The 17597-nt window shown below is 39.9% G+C and overlaps 2 protein-coding genes across 2 annotated transcripts; one reads left to right on the top strand and one right to left on the bottom strand.

Annotated features, from left to right (window-relative positions):
* Positions 1–3705: 3705 nt before the first annotated feature.
* On the top strand, positions 3706–9221 carry LOC102794500 (uncharacterized). The gene is made up of 3 exons (XM_087832028.1): positions 3706–3779; positions 6829–6927; positions 8247–9221. The coding sequence occupies exons 2-3, from the start codon at positions 6910–6912 to the stop codon at positions 9204–9206; spliced, it is 978 nt and encodes a 325-aa protein (XP_087688154.1). The 5' UTR covers positions 3706–3779; positions 6829–6909; the 3' UTR covers positions 9207–9221.
* Positions 9222–14382: 5161 nt separating this feature from the next.
* LOC148103299 (Fc receptor-like protein 1) lies at positions 14383–16145 on the bottom strand. The gene is made up of 4 exons (XM_087838089.1): positions 16049–16145; positions 14963–15235; positions 14638–14883; positions 14383–14564 (listed from the first exon to the last, which is right to left on the bottom strand). The coding sequence occupies exons 1-4, from the start codon at positions 16143–16145 to the stop codon at positions 14383–14385; spliced, it is 798 nt and encodes a 265-aa protein (XP_087694215.1).
* Between the last annotated feature and the right edge of the window lie 1452 nt (positions 16146–17597).

The following is a 17597-nucleotide window of genomic DNA, read 5'->3' on the forward strand; positions in this document are numbered from 1 at the left end:
TCATGTTTTTTTGTTTCATCCTCAGTTACTTTGACACAAAGACATCTGCTGTGATGCTCCCACCTCTGATGACGTCTCACATGTATCAGTACTGATAAATGATCAGAATTATAATACTTCTGACTGATTTTAAAATTGAACCGAATCGCATTGGGACCTTGTGAATCTGAATTGAACAGATTATAGAAATCAGTAACGATTCTCACCCAACAGAAGTGGAGCTGTGGGTAAGGATGAGAAGATCACTTTCTCGTTAAGTTAAGGCCTGATCTGTCTGAAATTCATAGCCAGTGCTCTGACACGGAGCCATTAAGCTTTGAAAAAGCACTGCGTATCCAAAAAACACATTATATGTTGTGATAAATGCGCTGCCCGAGTGTCCCCTCTACTCACTGCCTTTCAGCGGCAGGTAGCAGCAAACAGGTCGTCCGAGGAGGCCGAGATGATGATTAAGTTTAACATTGCCAAAGCACTTTAAGCTCAAGCGCTTTTTCAGTAACTTATCTTTCTTGTAGATCTGTGCTCCAAATACAAAAGATTGAAAAAGCATGCTCTGAAGTTTAAGGCTTATTAGGCCGTTGTACACAGGTACGCTTCAGAGTTTGGTAGGAGACTATATCTCTGGTCTGCTGCCTGCTCTCGAGTTCGCGTTTAAAGTTGCCTCGAGGTACACCACTGAAGACTAGGGCAGGTAAAGTTAGGGTTTTGTTGTTGTAGCAGATCAGGTGATCATTTTGGGTTTGTGACTGTTGTGCTCCTTTGTGTTGGTCACATGTTACTTTTTGTGTGTGTTCAGTGTGGCAACTTCAAATCCTCATGCCCATCCATGCTTAGAGATGCCAACTATAATGTGAACACTGTGCTTCTGTTAGCTTTAACTTTTATTCCAGGTTTGTGGATCAAGGACCTGAAGGCTTCAGAGGGGCTTTTAATAAATTTCGGGGTCCTAGAGGAACCCTTTAAGGGAGGAGGTGTTACGTCCCTCTGCAGCCTCTAATCTGCTCAGTGTGTTCAGCTGGTGCTAATTGGTTTATTTTTATCCACACCTGACTAGGTGTATAAACGGTCTCGTTCCAGTGTGGATGCGTTCATGTGCTGTGCGGGGACCCTGTGAACTAAAAGTCTTGTCGCAGTGTCTGCACTGGTATGGTTTTTCTCCAGTGTGAATACGTGTGTGGAGTCTCAGGTATTGCCTCAAGGTGAATGTTTTCCCACAGCTGAATAAACGTCAAACAGAAAACTGATTAAACAGAAGAGTTTGCGCCAGCGCCCGGTTATATTTTAGATAGCAAGGAGCACACAGCAGAGTTTCACTCCACCGAGGGAGCTCGTGACGTACTACCCGGCTTTCTTTAGACCGCGAAGGCCGGGTCCTCAGGTGGAAGCAGCCTCTGAATTTGGACAGCCCCGCTGTTTCCAGGCCGGCCAATAATAACGGTGAGATTTAACGTATTTTATCCGATAAATAAACCCTGTAAAATGTATTTATCACCCCCCAACAACCCTTTTGAATGTCTCCCTAATTCTGAGGTCTCAAGGTTGGCATGTATGGCCACAACACCTCACTTTTTTGCCACATGTATTGCAAACCACGTCTCAGCTGTTTGTGGAGGTAAAATACGTCCGCACATGACTCCAATTACGCTCAGCCATTGTTTTACCTTAGGGGAATTGGGTCTTTTAGAGGTGCTCTGTGTGGATTTGCAGTGAATAAGTTTTATTAAGAGTGATTTTAATGCCACCGATTATTGCCTGAACTAAAACACTTAGTGCATGCGATAAGTGTTCTGTTGGGCTCGTATTTATTTGGGGTGGATTTGTTTCTTTTAAAGCAACGAGCATCTGGGACCACCGGAGGAGAGCAAGCCCTCAGGTGATAGTTGCATTGCTGGCAGGTTGCACCAATAAGACTATCTTGTGGTTGTTAGTGACCTTTTCCATTTTGATGTTTTAGGCCTTTTGCAAACCTTTTTGTTTTCTTTTAAAATAATCAATTTTAACATATCTGACTGATATTGACCCTCTTGTCCCGTTTATTCTGGGCTCGTTCCTGTAAGAGCTTTGGGCCTGAAAGTTTGCACAAGTAGTATAGAGGACCTTAGCGGTTACTCGGTGGCTTTTACTCGCTACACATGAGAAAGGATCCTTGGGCAAGATACTGAATTCTGAGTTCCTCCGATGCATATATCAACCTGATGGCATGTTTAAAGAAGTTGGATATGTGTACAGTCGATCGATGCGTAGCGATCTGTTAGGAACAGATTCAGAACACCCAAAGCCAGCAGGCCACAGCCAGGCTCAATGAATCGACAGCAATATGTACAAATAAATGAGTTTAAATCTAAATTGATGGATATTGAATGTGGAGTACCTCAAGGATCAGTATTGGGTCCGAAAATGTTTATTATGTATATAAATGATATTTGTAAAGTATTGAAGATACTAAAGTTTGTAATTTTTGCGGTGATACCAATATACTTTGTTCAGGTGCGGAATTTCAACAGGTTTTGGAGGTGATCACACAGGAGTTAAAGATATTAAAGAAGTGGTTTGATAGAAACAAATTGTCTTTAAATTTAAATAAAACAAAATTTATGTTATTCGGAAACTATAAGAAAAACATTAACATTGAAATTTGTGTTGATAATATATATCTAGAAAGGGTTAATGCCATAAAATTTCTTGGTGTGATCACTGATCATTAGGCCTGTTGGAAATCACACATCACTTATGTGAGGGGAAAGTTAGCACGGGGCATTGCTGTCTTGGGGAAAGTAAAACAATTTCTGGATAGAAAAACATTGTATATGTTATATTGTGCTTTGCTATTACCATACATGAGTTATTGTGTAGAGGTTTGGGGAAATACATATAAAAGTAATATTCAGACTATAATCATAATGCAGAAAAGGGCCATTAGACTAATAAATCAGGAGGGGTAAGGGCTCACACAAACGCACTCTTTATTAGGACGCAAGCTATAAAATTCCAGGATCTGGTGAAGTTTAAAACAGTGCAAATAATATATAAGGCAAGGAAAGGGATGCTCCAAGTCGAAATAAGTAAATGGTTCTTAGAGAGAGAAGGGAGGTATAATTTTAGAGGGAAGTGGAATTTAAAATTACAAAGAGTAAGAACAACATTGAAAAGGATGTATAACGGGAGTTAAATTCTGGAATGAGTTAAAAGAAGAAATAAAGGTCAGTAGTGATATAAACCAGTTTAAAATTAAACTCAAAAAAGAAATTTTAAATAAGTATAAGAATGAAGAAAATGCAATTAACCCAAGACAGCAGTCAAACTGATGTTTATTTTCTTCTGCAAATTAGCAAATCTAAATATAGTTTAAGTTGAACATGAGAAAATATTTTTTTGTGATGTTATGTTCTAAGTTGAAGGCGTTGTAACGTTTTTGTTGTTCAAATTTAGATGATGAGGATGTAAACCTGAGGGGGTAGGGCTAAATAAGTATATACTTCTGCCTACTCCTGTTCAAACAAATGCATGGAATGATTTTATGAAACGTTGGTGAATGTATATGTTTGAAATAAAAAAGAACTGAACTAATTCTCCGTCCTTCCATAAAAAATCTTCAAACTTCAGCTTTTTTTAAATGAGTCACGTGGTACGACCAACTCGCGAGGCCTCGATACGTCATCAACACAAACTTCCACGCGCAGTCCGAAGCCTCACCGCGCCGCGGAAGGATACACTGCACATCGACTTTACCGTTGTTCTGAGAAACCGGAGCAGCCTCGCATCCTCGTGCTGAGCCGGAGGTAGGTAGCACGCACACGCCCCCATTCCTCGTGTAACGGGCACGCACGCACTGCACAGTCGACACAAACTGAGCTCAGACGGTAAACGTGTTTTTTTTCTTTTCTTTTTTTTAATTTCCCTGGTGGAAGAAAAAAACTCGCGTTAAATAGTGCCGCGTTTGTAAGGAAAAAACGCTCCGGGGGGACAGAAAATTGTCCCGCTACCATACTTGTGGGGACCAACAGTCAGTAACGGGGACAAAGTGTCTGTCCGCACGATTTTGAAGTTATTTTTGAGGCTCAAAATGCGGTTTTAGTGTCAGGGTTACAGTTAGCATTATGTCAACGAGATGTCCTCACTAAGATATGAAAACGAGTGCGCGCGTGGGTTGCTGTGACCTCTGACCCTTAAAGGAGCGGGAACATTAGCTGGTGTTTACCTGCTGACCTTGCAGGCTGTAACTCTGACCTCTGTAAACTCAAACTAGGATCACAGAGAGATGTGTCTGCAGTCTGAGTCTGTGTCAGGTCTCCACACAGCGCACTTTCTGACAGTTTGACGGTTAGCTCTTAGCTCAGTGCAAACAAGCAGCTTCTCCACACCAGTTTGAACCGGTCAGATAGACGCACACTGTGCTATAAACTGTGAGCTGCTAAGGGAGGTGTGCTGTTCTTTGATCCTCGAGCCGCAGGAAGGACAACACTCGGTGTTTAATGCTGAATCAAGAATCTCTTTATTTCATACAAACACTTCGAGCATTACAATCGTCTGGACAGGAGATGTGCAGAGAGGGCGTCTTGCAGATCTCAAAATGTCCGACAGTTTCACTCATTCTTATAACTTCAACCCCCACCTTGGTCATAAAAACATGAACCTTCACCTTCTTTCCCCCAAGAGTCTAAGTTATAACCTTGGCTCCCTGTTTTGCTCCTCCTGTGTGAGATGAGGGAGAATCTCTCGTGCAGTATGTTCTTACGTACAATATTTCTTGATAAATCAGCAGCGTAGTGTGATATAAATCAGTGTAATAATTTCACAATTTCTAAATCAAAATTATAAGGTAACATAACACTCTAGTGATTTCACAATATCTAATCAGAGGTATAATGTAGCATAAAACAGTGTAATAATCTGACAGAGGTCCTCCTCTTAGATGTTGGCTGCAGTTAACTGCTTACAGGCTGTGGTTTCCCTAACAAGGCTACAACTTCACTGACTCATCGGCTGATTCGTTTCAGAATAAATGACCTGTGGGTGTGAAAATGTTTGAGTGTTTAAAATCACAGTGAACAGCTACAAGTACAACACTTGAAATCAACTCCAGAGGTTTTTTTTACCTGCTTCAAAAAAACACTTTTTTTTACCTGCTTCCTGTATCACGACATACCAGGTGAACAGGCCTCGCCTCAACATTAGCCTGCTGCAGTTATCCAGTGACTTCTGAGCCTCTGAAAATGAGAGACGCCTCATGACACAGTTTAGTTCAGGGGTCAGCAACCTTTAACACACAAAGAGCCATTTGGACCCGGTTTCCACGCAAAAGAAAACACTGGCAGCCGCAAATACTCTAAAATGAAGATAACACTGTATATATTGTTTTTTACCTTTATGCTTTGTGTGAACAACTAAGGTGTGTTGCTTATGAAATCCATGAAGTGCTACAGAGAAAAAAATGACATTTTATTTATGTGATTAACACATTTTGAACTCTTAAAGAAATAGAACAAAAGCATGTTGATGGAAACATCGTCGGGTCTGCCGTGGTATGTTTACAACGGGACTTCTGCTCCTGAACCTCTGTGCACCGCGTCTGCAAATCGGGGCTGTACGAAGTCCCTTTCATCTTTACGCAGGACTGTAAGCTGTCGTCTGTGAGGCGTGAGCGGCGTTTGTTTTAACATAGGTCACGGTGGAGAACAGCTGCTGACATAATTTGGATCCGAAGATCCATAATCGGCCTACCTGGGTTTGAAAGTCTCGATAAAGGCACGGCGTTTCGGCGGGTATACTGGCTTCCGCGAGTGTGACTTTTATTTTGAGCGATGAAAAAATAATAAAATATAATTTTATTTTTCTATTTCAATATCACAATAATCTTCCAATTTAGAAGTAAGTAAGAACTAACATAAATAAAATACACTTCAGCTAAATACTTGTCATTTATTTTCCCAAACCACGCGGAGCCGCAGTATAAGGACTAAAGAGCTGCAGGTTGCCGACCCCTGGTTTAGTTAAACGCCCTAAATAACAGTTGAAACTTTGCACTTCAGTCTAGGGCTGTGCGATATGACCAAAATCTCATATCCCGATATCAGAATTCTATCGTCCGATAACGATATAAATCACAAAAATGTAACATTTTCTGTAAATTCTGTGAATCTCGGGCAGCTCGACTTGCATGAAGTGTTTCCAGCTGCGCGTCATGTAGCTGGAGTCGAGTGTTTTAACCGATGCATGAAACGATACATTTTTAGACATAAGTTGTAACAGCGCCGTTTTCTTTGTGAGTATTTATTACACAGCGTGCTGCGGGGAAAAGCCTGTTCTAACGTTTGAGTCTAAGGTTGATTTTTTTTTTTAGCACCTGGCGTCTTTTTTACTTCTCATCCGTAAATAATCTGCTCTTTCACGTGATTCAGTTTATTTTGAAAAGTCTCAACAGGATCTTGAGCTTTATTGTGAAAGGTTTATGTGGAACATAAACAAGCGGACACGCGCTGCTGTTACCGTCGTTGTTGCTAACGACAACGCATAAAAACAGGCGCTTGTCCGTCCGTAGTGTGGTTATATTAAATATAAGAGAAAGAGAGAACTTTAAGAAATTAATAGTAACTACAGTGACCATCAAAACGGTTAAAAAATTGCCGTAAACAGTTTATTTTGCGACACCACGAAACAAACGATAGCGTAAAATGAAACGATGGACGTTTTTATATCGTCATCAGATATATATCGTTATATCGAACAGCCCTACTTCAGTCACATGTTAACTTGATGATGTACAAAAATGGTGTAACCGTCTAAGAACTGTAGGAATAAATAATCCAGCATCTAAATCTTATTTCACAGCTCACAGGTGGAGGTGACGTATCTGAGAAGGTGAGGAAGGTTGGCAGAGGTCTGGACCACTGAGGGAACAGAGGCAGCAGGATGGCTTCACTCAAAAAGGTGCTTAGAAATAATCGCACAGTTCTGCAGCACTGTATACATTCAAGATTTGAGAAGTTTATTGTCTGCAAAACACAAATTGTTACTCAGAGCAATGAAATTCTTACTTTAGAGGTTCCCTTCACACAACTAAAAGAAAGTAATAATAAGTAAAACGGTGCTTCTTAGATCTTGTAGCTTATGTGTGAGTGTAAACATAATTTAAAGTGCAAGTAGTTGCAACACTGTCACAGTGATAATATATACAGAATATGCAATATTAAGGTGTACATGTAGAGATATGTACAAACATTGCAAATTTACAGTTATGGAGAAACAGTTGGACATAGTCAGTGATTCAGTAGCCTGATGGCCCGTGGATAGAAACTTGTTTTTTAGTGTGGTTGTCCTCGCTTTCACACTCCATGTGAGTGAAGTTGCCCCCCCACCTTCTTCAAATCCAACAAAAGTGGTATCAAATGTTTGTGCTACTTTTGTGCTGGTTTGTGCTGCAAAAATCGTCATTTGTGCTGCTATCATTTTAAAGATATTAACAAAAATTTCTAGAGGTCAACAGAGGTCAACCAGCCCCCCCACATTAATGGAATCAAACAAAATTGATGTCAAACGTTTGTGCTGCAAAAGTTTTTGTTTGTGCTGCTAACATTTAAAAAATCTAATAAAATAACGTCTTGATGCGTGCTTAATCATCCAGGTAAGTAAATCCTAAAAGGTTGATTCTGTTCATCTGGACATTTTCAGTTGAATCTATGAAAAATGTCAGAGAAACAGTTTCACAGCATAAAATCGTATTTTGCACAACAATGTGATTTCCAAAGAGCAGTCAGCTGAAGGGTGCCATTTTGGAAAAGAGTGTTTTTGGGAATAATAAAACATAGATGACTTTTTCTGACAGCATTTCATTTGGACATACTTACACATTTTTAAACTGTATATGATCAAACACAGTCGAGCATTTTAAATGTCTTAAATATTAAGGAGAAATTAAGGAGAAACCTTAATATTTAAGACATTAAATAGAGAGTATATGGCTTATACTCTCTAAACCATAAGTATAAGTGATAGTTCCATATTTAGTTGCCATTACCTGCACTTTGTTCATCAGACTGTAGCTTGTGAATAAATTGTAATTGTGTCATTTTCTTTTTATATAAATGTTTTGATGTGCACTGACACAGATTCACATCTGATTTAGCTCATGGTGAATGTACTGTTGAACAAGTCTCATGAGAGTTATTTTGATAAACCTGACGACTGGAAGTGTCACCATGTTGCCAGTACCTGAGTTATAATCTGTTTGTCTTTTTCTGTTGAATTAGGACAAGATGGGCAAAGAAATGCAGAAAAAACACAGATGTCAGCAATGTGAGAAGGCTTTCCACAACCTGAAGCAACTCAGAAGTCATCAAAAAAGTCACACTGAAGAAAGACTGTACAGCTGTGATCAGTGTGAGAAAACATACAAAACAGTAAGAACGCTAAATGTTCATAAGAAAATGCACAGTGTCGAGAAATCACATATGTGTGAGGAGTGCGGCAGTGAATTTATCTCATTGGGAAACTTATCGACTCACATTCAACGGTATCACACTGGAGAGAGACCGCACCATTGTCAGCAGTGTGACAAAGGGTTTGTGACCCGAGGAGAATTAAAGAGTCATCAGAGGGTTCACACAGGAGAAAAACCCTACAGCTGCGGTGAGTGCGGGAAAAGTTTTTCACGGCTTTCCAGTCTTGTCTGTCACGAGCGCATCCACACTGGGGTGAAACCGTTCAGCTGTGAGGAGTGTGGAAGGAGTTTCTCTCGACTATATTATTTAAAGGTCCACAAGAACATCCACACAAAAGAAATGATTTTCTCCTGTGAGCAGTGTGGTAAAGTTTTCTCTTCATCATCTAACCTTAGAAGGCATGTTGTTATGCACACTGGAGAGAAATCACACAGATGTGACCAGTGTGGGAAAACATTCACCTTGAGGCAATACCTGAGAATCCACACACGTATTCACACTGGAGAAAAACCATACCAGTGCAGACACTGCGACAAGACTTTTAGTTCACAGGGTCCCCGCACAGAACATGAACGCATCCACACTGGAACGAGACCGTACAGCTGTGAGGAGTGTGGAAGGAGTTTCTCTCGACTATATTATTTAAAGGTCCACAAGAACATCCACACAAAAGAAATGCTTTTCTCCTGCGAGCAGTGCGGGAAGGTCTTCACTTCTTGTGGCGCATTTAATTATCATAAAAGGATCCACCGAAAGAAACAGCAATAATGTGCACTTTGCGGAAAAAATGCTCTATAGAAATCCAGTGGTAACCCATCTAATCCCGGAGCTTTATCAATTGGCATACTGTTAATTGGTATTCTCGTCCACTTTAATTGGAGCATCTATAATCTGCTGGTCAGTGATAGAAAGCTGTGTCAGTCACTGCTGTACTCTCACTGAAGATACAATCTGAAAGTGTAAAAACGCTGTAAACAAACCTTCATTGAGCAGTTGTGATGTCAACATACTTTGTCTTTCTTGTTTGCCTGTTTTAAAAATGTTTTTGTTGTTGGGTGTTTTTTTTCATTAAAAAAAAAATTCCTAGCATTGGCATGGTTTAAAAAAACCCAAAAACATTTTTATTAATTTATGTTCTGTTATTTAAAACAGCCATTTCAATTCTTGGTTTCTATTTTAGTGTGTTGTTTTATGTATTTATTTATTTTGATACGAGATTTTAACCATTGGATGCCATTTTTTTTTTCTCTTTAATTATTTTAACACGTTTTCCAAAACAAAAAAAGTAGAAAAGTCCAAACAACATTTTTAAGGATTTTAGATTCAAAAAAGAGGAAAAGGAAGTGAATTCTTCCTCATTCCTATCTCTGTTTTATATAAAGAAACACGTCCTTCCAATTCATGTAATATAGTTCTATAAATATTGTTATACATTGATCTATAATTACTTAACTACAGCTTTCCAAAGTGTGAACTGAAAAATTTATTTTAAACTAAGAAGTTTTTGTCTTTCTAAGAATATTTTATGTTTATTACTATCTGAGTTTTGTTGTGGCAAAAACAAAAACATTTTCTTGAGGTTTTCATTATATGACACTTGATGTGAACGTTTCTTTGAAACATGGGTACGAGTTGTTTTAGGCACATTGTTCAGACCTACATCATTACTGTGTTGATGTTGCATCAATAAAACTTTGTTTTGAGGCAGCTTGAGTTGCAGATGTTGCAGACTTTGTAAAGTTACTTTGATGTTAACAAAGTTTTACACCTGGATACACCTGGATTTGAAGAGGACTCTCTATTTACATCAACAAATTGGAGTCTATTAGATGGATATGATGCAAACCACTGCAGTGCAGTTCCTGTAATACCTACAGCGTGCTTTAATAGAATATTATGGTCGACAGTATTGAATTCTGCACTGAGGTCTTTTGGACAAGCACAGAGATGAGTCCACTGTCAGGACACGTCCAAACACTTTCATCTATGTCTCAGAAAGATCTCTGCAGGGATGTCTGATGTTGAGCTCTTGTGAGAATACAGCAAATAATAGCTTGTTAATTTTGAAGTGAGCAGCATCCTCTCTTTGGGTAATCAGCGATTTAATGCTTTATGTGATCGCCAAGAGATTTTACTGGGCAAATGAATTCAATTCAATTTTATTTATATAGCGCCAAATCACAACATAAGTCCCCTCAAGGCTGTTTATATTGTACAGTATATCCTATAATAATAGACACAGAGAATCATATGAACAATCATATGACCCCCTATGAGCAAGCACTTTGGCAACAGTGGAAAGGAAAAACTCCCTTTTAACAGGAAGAATAGGTGGTGATAGGTTAATTGGATAATCCAAATTGCCACTAGGTGTGAAGGTGAGTGTGAATGGTTGTCTGTCCCTGTGTGTTGGCCCTGCGACAGACTGGCGACCTGTCCAGGGTGTACCCCGCCTTTCGCCCTATGACAGCTGGGATAGGCTCCAGCGCCCCCGCGACTTGAAAAGGATAAGTGGAAGCGAATGGATGGATGGATGATTCAATGCAGAGAGGTCTATTAACACATAGTGAGTGAGAAAGGTGACTGGAAAAGAAAAAACTCAATGCATCATGGGAATCCCGGCAGCCTTCGTCTATTGCAGCATAACTAAGGACTTAACAATATGCTTTAGGCAGAGATAGCTCAGTAGGTAGAGTGGTTGCACCATGATTGGAAGGTCGGGGTTCCAATCCACTGAACGGCTACCCTGAGGTACCCCTGAGCAAGGTACCGTCCCTACTCCCTGGGCGCCTGCTTAGTGGCTGCCCACTGAACTAGTTTTTCAGCGTCACTCTGAGACAGGATATTTCTAATTTTAGAGATGTTGCGCAAATGGAAGAACGCAGTCTTACATATTTGTTTAATATGTACGTTGAAGGACATGTCCTAGTCAAAAATGACTCCAAGGTTCCTCACAGTGTTACTGGAGGCCAAGGTAATGCCATCCAGAGTAAGAATCTGGTTAGATACCATAGTTCTAAGCTTTTCAGCGCCGAGTACAATAACCTCAGTTTGATCTGAATTAAGAAGCAGAACGTTAGCGGCCATCCAAGTCTTTATGTCTTTAAGACATTCCTGCAGTTTAACTAATTGGTGTGTGTTACCTGGCTTCATGGACAGATAGAGCTGGGTGTCATCAGCATAGCAGTGTAAATGTATGCTATGTCTTCTAATGATGCTGCCTAGGGGAAGCATGTATAATGTAAACAGAATTGGTCCTAGCACTGAACCCTGTGGAACTCCATAATTAACCTCAGTGTGTGAAGAGGACTCTCCATTTACATGCACAAATTGGAGTCTATTAGATAGATATGATACAAACCACTGCAGTGCAGTACCTGTAATACCTACAGCATGTTCTAATCGCTCTAACAGGATATTATGGTCAACAGTATCGAATGCTGCACTAAGGTCAAGAAGGACAAGCACAGAGATGAGTCCACTGTCAGAGGCCATAAGAAGATCATTTGTAACCTTCACTAAAGCTGTTTCTGTGCTGTGATGAACTCTGAAACCTGACTGAAACTCTTCAAATAAACCATTCCTCTGCAGATGATCTGTTAGCTGTTTGACAACTACTCTTTCAAGGATGTTTGATATAAAGGAAGGTTGGAGATTGGCCTATAATTAGCTAAGACTGCTGGGTCTAGAGATGCTTTTTGAATAAAGGTTTAACTGCAGCCACCTTGAAGGCCTGTGGTACATAGCTGATTATTAGAGATAGGTTGATCATATTTAAGATCGAAGAATTAATTAACGGCAGGACTTCAAATGACAGGAATTAGGGGTAGAAAGAATATAAACATTATGCATTCTCACTAGCAGGTTTCAAAAGCATTATGTTTAGAAAAGAGAGAGACCCAAACAAGTAAAATGATGTATTTGGACAGCGACTCAGATTTTAGTTTAAAAATTACACGAGAAAGTTTCCAAGAAATAAAATAGTAGTGAATAATAAATCTAGAATGCACATGTCCTGTTAGCTGTTTGTATTTGGTTTAGTCATTTTTTATTCATCTTTAAATACCCCTTAGCAGGGTAAGCCTCAGGGTACCCCTCAGGTTCTCCAAACTCTCAAAGTCACAAACATTTAAAAGACACAAAGAAAAAAAAAGAACAAATAACAGAAGAAAGAAATCTTTCTATTCGTTTCTGGTTTTCCCATCATAATTGTTCCTTTCATGTTCTTACTAACAAATGTAAATATTAAAGACAGGTCTTTAGCCCAGTTCTACCAAAAACAGAAGAAAACACAGAGCTCAGATTTCTTCTTCTTTGGCTGTTTCCTTTTGGAATCACAGTTTAATCCAGTTTGAGTTTTTCTGGAGCTTTTTGTTGCTCCTGCTGGTTCCATAAAGAAAGCAAACATGCAGAATAAAATGTGAATTCAGCAATCTTTAATAATTTTGTTTCCAAAGGTTAAACCAGTGCTGTTGTATACCAGTAAACCTGCCGTTTAAGGGGGATTTAAAGCTGGTTTATGGAGGTAGTTTGAATGTGAGTGACGTGATAACAGCGTGCTGGCTGTCTCACTCTCTGTGGATCTGCTACAAAGCTTTCAGTCTAGTTTAGGAGTCTTCCGTCTGAAGATGTTTTCACCTTAACTTGCTCTGAATATCTTTGTGTGGTGCCCGGCCACTCTGAGGAGTTCCCCAGAGATCAGTTTTGGGTCCTCATCTGTTCACATTAACCAGAGATACAATTTAGCTTATCTGCATAGATTGCTGTTTTTTGAAAAGCTAAATAACTGGTTGTTCTCATTATTTCATTTGATGATATACACTGACCAGGCATAACAGTATGAGCTCCAGCCTAATATTGTGTTTACCCTCCTCTTTGCTGCCAAAACAGCCCATTCATCGAGATATGGACTCCACACAGGCAGTGTGTTAACAACAGATCCCATAAGTCCTCTCAGCTGGGAGGTTGGACGTCAGTGGATCAGACTTGTTTGTCCAGCACGTCCCACAGATGCTTGTGTGGGTTGAGATCTGGGGAATTTGGAGACCACCTCAGACTTGTTGTTTTGCTCCTCAAACAGTTCCTGAACCATCTGTGCTTCATAGCAAGATGCATTATCCTGCCGATGGCAGTCACAGCCATCAGGGAATACTGTTTCCCAGCAGACCAATACTCAATACAATCTTCTGTTTACTTTCTATCAGAACCAGGACTATTTATTTCAGCAACCTGAGCTACAGCAGCTAAGTCAGCTAAGGTTTGGACCACAGAGCCAGCCTTCACTCCCTACGTGTATCAATGAGCCTTGGCCACCCATGACCCCGTCTTTGGTTCTTTCTGTTGTTTCCTTTGACCACTTTTGATAAAGACTGACCACAGCACACCAGGAACACCCTACGAGTCCTGCAGTTTTTCAGATGTCCTCACTCAGTCATCTAGCCTCACAGTTCAGCCCTTTTCAAACTCGTTTAAATCCCTACACTTGAATTTTTCCTCTACATCAACTTAAAGACTAACTATTCACGTACTCCCTGATGTAGCCCTCACACTAACAGGTGCCATGATGAAGCGGTAATCAGTGTTATTCACTTCACCTTTACCTTCACCCATGATGTTATGCCTGATCGGTGTATGTCGGTGTATGTTGGACAGCTGAGCCTTCATCATTTGTGTGGATGCGTGCACTGACACTGAGCATTTGTGTGCTCACACGCTCAGCTTAAACACACAACTGTGTGCTTTTGCTGTTTGTGAACAAGTTCCTGAGTTGTTGGTGAAATTCATAAGTGATGCTCTTTGTTAGCATCATCATCCTCAGTTCAGGTGAGCTCCTGCAAGACATGAGGTCAGAAAGGAAATCCAGATTCTTGTTATTATGATTGTTATCATATTATTCTAATATGAAATATTAACAAATTAATTCAATCACCCACAGTTTGATTGTTTACTGACAGGTTTGAGTGTTACCTGTGGCTCTCTGTCGATATAAAGACACCATAAGAAGAGTGGAGATGAAGTACGGACAGAACACCAGCAGGTAGCGCATCAGTGCAAAGTCAGAGTGAAGATGACTCGAGTTTGGGTGTGGAGCTCCTGAAGTGGGCGGGTTTGCAGTCATAGGTTTACCTGCAGAGAGAATCACACCTGTTTAGGTGAAGGTGTGAATGAAAAAAGCTGAAATGAGAGTGAAGCTCCTCACCTGTGACAGTGATCCAGCTGGATGGAGACTCTCCATGACCGCTGATGTCACACTTGTAGAGGCCTTCATCAGACCTGGAAACATGCTGGATGGTCATGTGACCTGTAGACTGGTTCCCAATGAAGACACCATCTTTAAGGAAAGCAGCTGGGAGGTTGGAGCCGGTGGTGTTTGTTTTACAGAGCAGAGTGACGTCATCTCCCTCCATCACAGGGAGGACAGGACTCTGCAGGATCACTGATCCACCTCAACACAGAGACAAACTACAGCATTTCATCCATTTACACACAGCTTCATCAACACTAACTCCACACACTCAGCTTACCAGTGACTGTCAGGTTAACCATGTTACTGATGGCACCCTCTCTGGACTCACACCAGTAAACTCCACTGTCCAAAGTGAAGATGTAGCTGATGTTACAGGAAGAATTAGTCGAACCAGCTGGTTTTCCCCACCCTTCTCCACACTGAGTCCTGTGTTGTTTTCTTGTGTTTCTCCTCAGAGTCCATCCAGCAGAGCTGTCGTCCTCCTCACAGCTCAGAGACACAAACTCTCCTTCAAACAGCTGAGAGCTGCTGGGACTCACAGTCAGACGAGCTGTGAGGAAGAGGAGTCAGACATTACTCACTGAACCTCACACTTTTACACTTTGTCTGTCTGTCGTACTGTCAAAAATGTATTTTGTCATTTATTCCAATAATCTACAGCAGGGGTGTCGAACTCCAGGCCTCTAGAGCCGGTGTCCTGCAGGTTTTAGATCTCACCCTGGGTCAGCACACCTGAATGACATGATTAGTTCATTACCAGGCTTCTGGAGAACTTCAAGACATGTTGAGGAGGTAATTTAGCCATTTAAATCAGCTGTGTTGGTTCAAGGACACATCTAAAACCTCCAGGACACCGGCCCTTGGCCCTCGAGGCCTGGAGTTCGACACCTGTGAGCTACAGTTTTCATAATAATGTATTTAAATTTTACCAACTTATACGCTTTAACTCTAAGCTAATGTGGAATTGTATTCACTTTTTTAAAATCAAGTCTTTGACTTCATGAAAAGTAAAAGTGGAAGTTCTTATTTCTTCCATCTCAGTAATTTTTATTAAAATGAATGAAAGATCCTCACTGGTCTCCAGGTGATGGACATGTAAATAAACTGCAGTTTAATTAAACTGATTTTATGTTTACGCTGATTATTTGAAGAATAATTCTTCCTACAGTAACAGGTATGCACTGCTCATAACTGAATTTCTCATGCTCAACACATCTAATTATAATTACTTTCCAGAAACACTAAAGTCAGTCATGGTGTCAGAAAGAAAATGCAATACTACCAAACAACCAGAAGAGGTCAGGATACAGACATTTATGAAACAACAAGTGGAAGTTCACACGGCTGACATAAACACACTTACTATAGCACTGAGGTCCATGATCTAAAAGTGATGCAGTGGGACCGACTATCAAAAGATTCCAGTGAGAGTAAATACAATGTCTTGAAAAAGGATTCATACCTCTTTACACATTTGATCACTTTATAACCACAAACTTAAATGTTTCAGTGAGATTTTCTGTGACAGACCAACACAAAGTAGCACATAATTGTGAAGTTGTATGAAAATGATATATTGCTTTCACCATTTTAAGCATGGTTATACGTACATACATGTATGTATTAATACATGGTTTTAAAAAATCTGAAGAGTGTGGCGAGCATTTGTATTCAGCCCCCTGTACTTTTTTTTATCATCAACAATTTATTATTTCATAACAGAACTGAAAAATAAATACATAAATAAACAATTTAAAAAACAAACAAAGGGAAGTTATCCTATTCTTTCCTCACACACCAATCCTCTTACCACCACTCTCTCATTACTTCTCTGTTCTTCAAGTTACAGAAAGCCAGCTTGTAAACTGACTAAATACAATCATATTGATGCAATTTATCTAATAAACCATAAGTCACTTTTTCGTAAGACTCCAAGTTAGCCATCGCCATTAGCCACTCTTCATAGAGAGGGGGGTTCTTTTTCCGCCAATGTCTTAGCAGGACCCGTATCTTCAGTTGAATGGGATTCATGTTTTCATGACACTGACATCAGTCAGTGTCCACCAAATGCTCTATAGAAATCCAGTGGTAACCCATCTAATCCCGGAGCTTTATCAATTGGCATACTGTTAATTGGTATTCTCGTCCACTTTAATTGGAGCATCTATAATCTGCTGGTCAGTGATAGAAAGCTGTGTCAGATTTAAATCAGTAAAGAATACTTCAAACTTCTGTTCATCTAAACGACCTTGTGTAGAATAAAGATTGTTGTAAAAGGCCCTGAATCCATCATTTATATGTCTAGTAGAAGTTGAAATAACCCCTTCTGATTGTCATATGCCTGGGATATGGTTCATCCTGTCTTTCTGTTTAAGACGATATGCTAATAAACGGCTCGGCTTTTCTCCCATTTCCCAATGTGCAATATCAGCCTCCTGTACTCTGATACCTCCAAATAAGATCCAGTGCAATCAGTTGCCTTCAGAAGTCACCTAATTAGATCATAGAGCTCACCTGTGTGTGATTTAGTCTCATTATAAACACACCTGCTCTGTGACGGCCTTAGTGGTTTGTTTTTGTGAACAAACAGCATCATGAAGACCGAGGAACTCACCAGACAGGTCGGGGATAAAGAAGTAGATCTGTCTCAGAGTCTTTATTGTCATTGTGCTTTAAAATGAAATTCTGTGCAAACTGGTTCAAGTAAAAGAAAAGCACAATTTTAAGAGAAAAAAACAGAATAAATAAAAATATATAGTATAGACAAGATAAACTATGTATATAAAATGAACAACTGAAAATGCAGTTATCACACAGTGATTCAGTCCTTAGAGATATTGTACAGTTAACAATGTTGTATTTTCACAGTGGTTTATCCCCTCAGTACATTAATGAACAGCCCTGGTGTATGT

This window comes from Neolamprologus brichardi, chromosome 3, assembly GCF_056152115.1.
Source record: "Neolamprologus brichardi isolate AB-2024 chromosome 3, ASM5615211v1, whole genome shotgun sequence".
Lineage (NCBI taxonomy): Eukaryota > Metazoa > Chordata > Actinopteri > Cichliformes > Cichlidae > Neolamprologus > Neolamprologus brichardi.